Source organism: Poromitra crassiceps, assembly GCF_964638095.1.
Source record: "Poromitra crassiceps genome assembly, contig: HAP1_SCAFFOLD_407, whole genome shotgun sequence".
NCBI classification, from domain to species: Eukaryota; Metazoa; Chordata; class Actinopteri; order Beryciformes; family Melamphaidae; genus Poromitra; species Poromitra crassiceps.
In genome coordinates this window covers 101,617-104,497 of record NW_028151998.1, presented here as the reverse complement: position 1 = coordinate 104,497, position 2,881 = coordinate 101,617, and the positions used below count along the sequence as shown (strand labels likewise).

General features: G+C 42.3%; 1 protein-coding gene across 1 annotated transcript; it reads right to left on the bottom strand.

The window, feature by feature from the left end:
• Window positions 1-654: 654 nt before the first annotated feature.
• On the bottom strand, window positions 655-2,469 carry LOC310771194 (uncharacterized protein). Its single transcript, XM_083663861.1, has 3 exons — window positions 2,272-2,469; window positions 1,559-2,133; window positions 655-1,481 (listed from the first exon to the last, which is right to left on the bottom strand). Exons 1-3 carry the CDS (start codon window positions 2,380-2,382, stop codon window positions 1,232-1,234), a joined length of 936 nt encoding a protein of 311 aa, XP_083519987.1. The 5' UTR covers window positions 2,383-2,469; the 3' UTR covers window positions 655-1,231.
• Window positions 2,470-2,881: the final 412 nt, after the last annotated feature.

Below are 2,881 nucleotides of genomic sequence, written 5' to 3'. Positions count from 1 at the left end.
TTTGTCATTAAGAAGGTGTTAAGAAGGCTCCAGACCCTTCTTACAAAACCTTCTTAACGAAAGATCATCTTAGCGCTAAGAAGCTTTTGGGAAACGCAGCCTTCTTAACGGAGGATAATTGGAAGATAATTTTAGGCTAAGAAGCAATCGGGAAACGCGTTGGCTTCGTTGGCTTCTTACGGGAGCCTTAAGAAGGGTCAAAGAAGCTTCTTAGCGCTAAGAAGCTTTTGGGAAACGCATGCCTTCGTAAAGAAGCAATTGGGAAACGCGTTTGCTTCTTAAGGGGGCCTTAAGAAGGGTTGAATTAGCTTCTTAGCGCAAAGAAGCTTTTGGGAAACCCAGCCAATGACAGATGAGAGAGAGAGAGAGTGCACACAACTGTGGGTAATTTATTTTCACTATTATTCCACTATTATTCCATCCATAAGTAACAGAATAATAGATGGTCATGGGTGTCATACATTTCTGTATTAAAATATCTAAAAGCAAAAATGGGGGTCTGCGGTCTATTTTTAGGTGAAGTTTTGATGTGAAAGTTTGAGAACTATTGACCTTTTCCTTAAAGTTGTAAGCAGAAAACATATACCATTCAGTCAGTGAAAATGTGAAAATAAACTACAAAAATATTATCCTAAAAAGGCATTTATTATAACAAAAGGCATTTAATATAAAACCAATATTCAGTAATACCAGAGATGCTCACAGGTCATTTTTTGCAAGTCAAAGTCAAGTTTCAAGTCTTTGGTCACAAGTCCAAGTCAAGTCTCAGGTCTTTGGTCACAAGTCCAAGTCAAGTCTCAAGTATCTTATGGATGAGCGTTCTATCATCTGCTGCATGCCATCTGGTCTGCTTAGAACACTGCATAGCTAAAACTAAGGAATTCAAAGCATGTACTGTATTATCCTCACTCCTTTATCTATTAGCATACATTATCAGCATTGATTGGATGACATCAGTATAGATTTCCTTAATGTTAATGCACCAAAAAAAAAGAAAAAAAAGAAGTAAAAAGTAAAAAAATTTACAAACGACAGAACACGACAGGAAGTGCCTTGCTATCCAGGTCGGTTTCGTATGACATTCTTAACTAAACCACCAGTCCTACTTAACTAAAAGTTAAGTAAAAAAATATCAAAAGAACTTTGACTTCAAAAGCTCAAAAACGTTTGTGGCATTGCCAAACCCCCCCGGAGCAGGGCTGGGTCTTGAATGCTGGTTTTTTCAGGCTGGCTAGCGAGGCCTCCCAGCCTGTAGACATGCAGGTGGAGGGCATGTGATGTCTTGTGCTTCATCAGAACAGAATTCTCTGATCTTCTCAAAAAGATACTTCTGCCTGGCCATGTCCAGTCCAGGCGGAGTCTGTACAGGAAGAGGCTTTAATGGCGGACGGGCATCTACGTTGCGTAGCAGCTGAAACTCCACTGGTTCTGCTTCACAGTGTTTTCTGGCGACAACCACACCAGGCCTCTGCGCATCAAAGCTGTAAAAGAAAGAAATGGCACATTTAAAATCTTAATAAAATAAAATAAAATAAAATAAAATGGGAATGATAATTACCTGAAGTGCTGGTAACTCTTTATGTGTGGCAGTTTTCTGAAGTATTGTGTCAGGTGTTCTTGCCAGTCGTAGGTTTTAAAACACACAGTGCCGTTCTCATGTCCGACAAGCTGGGGGATGTTCACATGTGCCACAGGAGAGCTGTCAGTCACAACCTTTTCGATGTCGGCCAAAGTGCACACTTTGCGCTTCCTGAAACACTGCTTGACCAGTCCAAAACACCAGTCGGGGCCAAACTTGGTGTGGCCTACAATCAGGAAGTGAATGCTCAGCTTTAAGTGTTGTTTGTGCATCGTTCTCCATGCGGCGTACCAAAGAACAAAGTTATTTTTGTTCTGCCCACTGCAGTTGTCACAGTGAAGGTCCACATCTTCTTCTCCAACTCCATATTTCTTGAAAAAATGATGCAGGTAATTGATGACTGCATTGCTTCCCTTGCCTGATGCCATGCCCTCATCAATCAGGTAATTCACTTGCTTAGGCATGCCTTCACAGTGGACACCAAAAAGGCCACACTTGCGTGGAGTCAAAAAATAGACAGGCCCAGGCTGTTGTGGATCAGAGGGGTAGTGCACCTGAGAGACGGAGAGATAGGAAAAAGATGAAATACAAACTGTAATCTGTGTGTGTGTGTGTGTGTGTGTGTGTGTGTGTGTGTGTGTGTGTGTGTGTGTGTGAGAGAGAGGTGTGATAAGATAAATATGTATTCTCACCTGTTGTGCAAAATCAAAACTGTAGTGCATGGTGATCGGCCTGGTTGCAGGTTTGTTCTTCCCAAATGACAGCTGCAACTCGTCACAGGTCTTTCTACAGGCGGCAGTCATCTCTTGATAAAGTTTTCGCTCCCTTGCAACAGAGTCGAGATGCACTTGCTGCTTCTTGACACTGTCAGATTTCAACTCATCTGGTTTGTTGATGCTCTGGATGATTCGGTCGTTGTTTTGTTGGCACTGCCAGCAGAGATCCGTTTTAGGCTTGGTGCTTGCAATGTGAGGGACCAGTGACTTCCACAGCCTTGTGAAGCTGCACTCGCCAACCGCACGCTGCCCTGCAAAGACAATGTTTTTATGAGCATCACTGTACTTTACTTATCAAAAACAGATCACATAGAATAGCCTAATGGTTAAAGACACACACACACACACACACACATTCATGTCGCATGTTTTATTGGGTCAGAGGTTTGGAATGGAGAAGGCTGCGGAATGTTTGCATAACTATGACAATAGAAGTGTGTGTGTGTGTGTGTGTGTGTGAGAGAGAGACTAATACAAACTTACCAAGCTGTTCCATAGCATCTTTGTACAGGCGCCAGACTGAAGC

Bases quoted from the DNA above. Each gene is read 5' to 3' on its own strand.
- LOC310771194 (XM_083663861.1), bottom strand. From the start codon at position 2,382: ATGACTGCCGCCTGTAGAAAGACCTGTGACGAGTTGCAGCTGTCATTT. The intron at 2,134-2,271 runs GTGAGAATACAT...TCCGTCTCTCAG, and splicing joins GTTTTGATTTTGCACAACAG to GTGCACTACCCCTCTGATCC. The intron at 1,482-1,558 runs GTAATTATCATT...TTTCTTTTACAG, and splicing joins AAGAGTTACCAGCACTTCAG to CTTTGATGCGCAGAGGCCTG.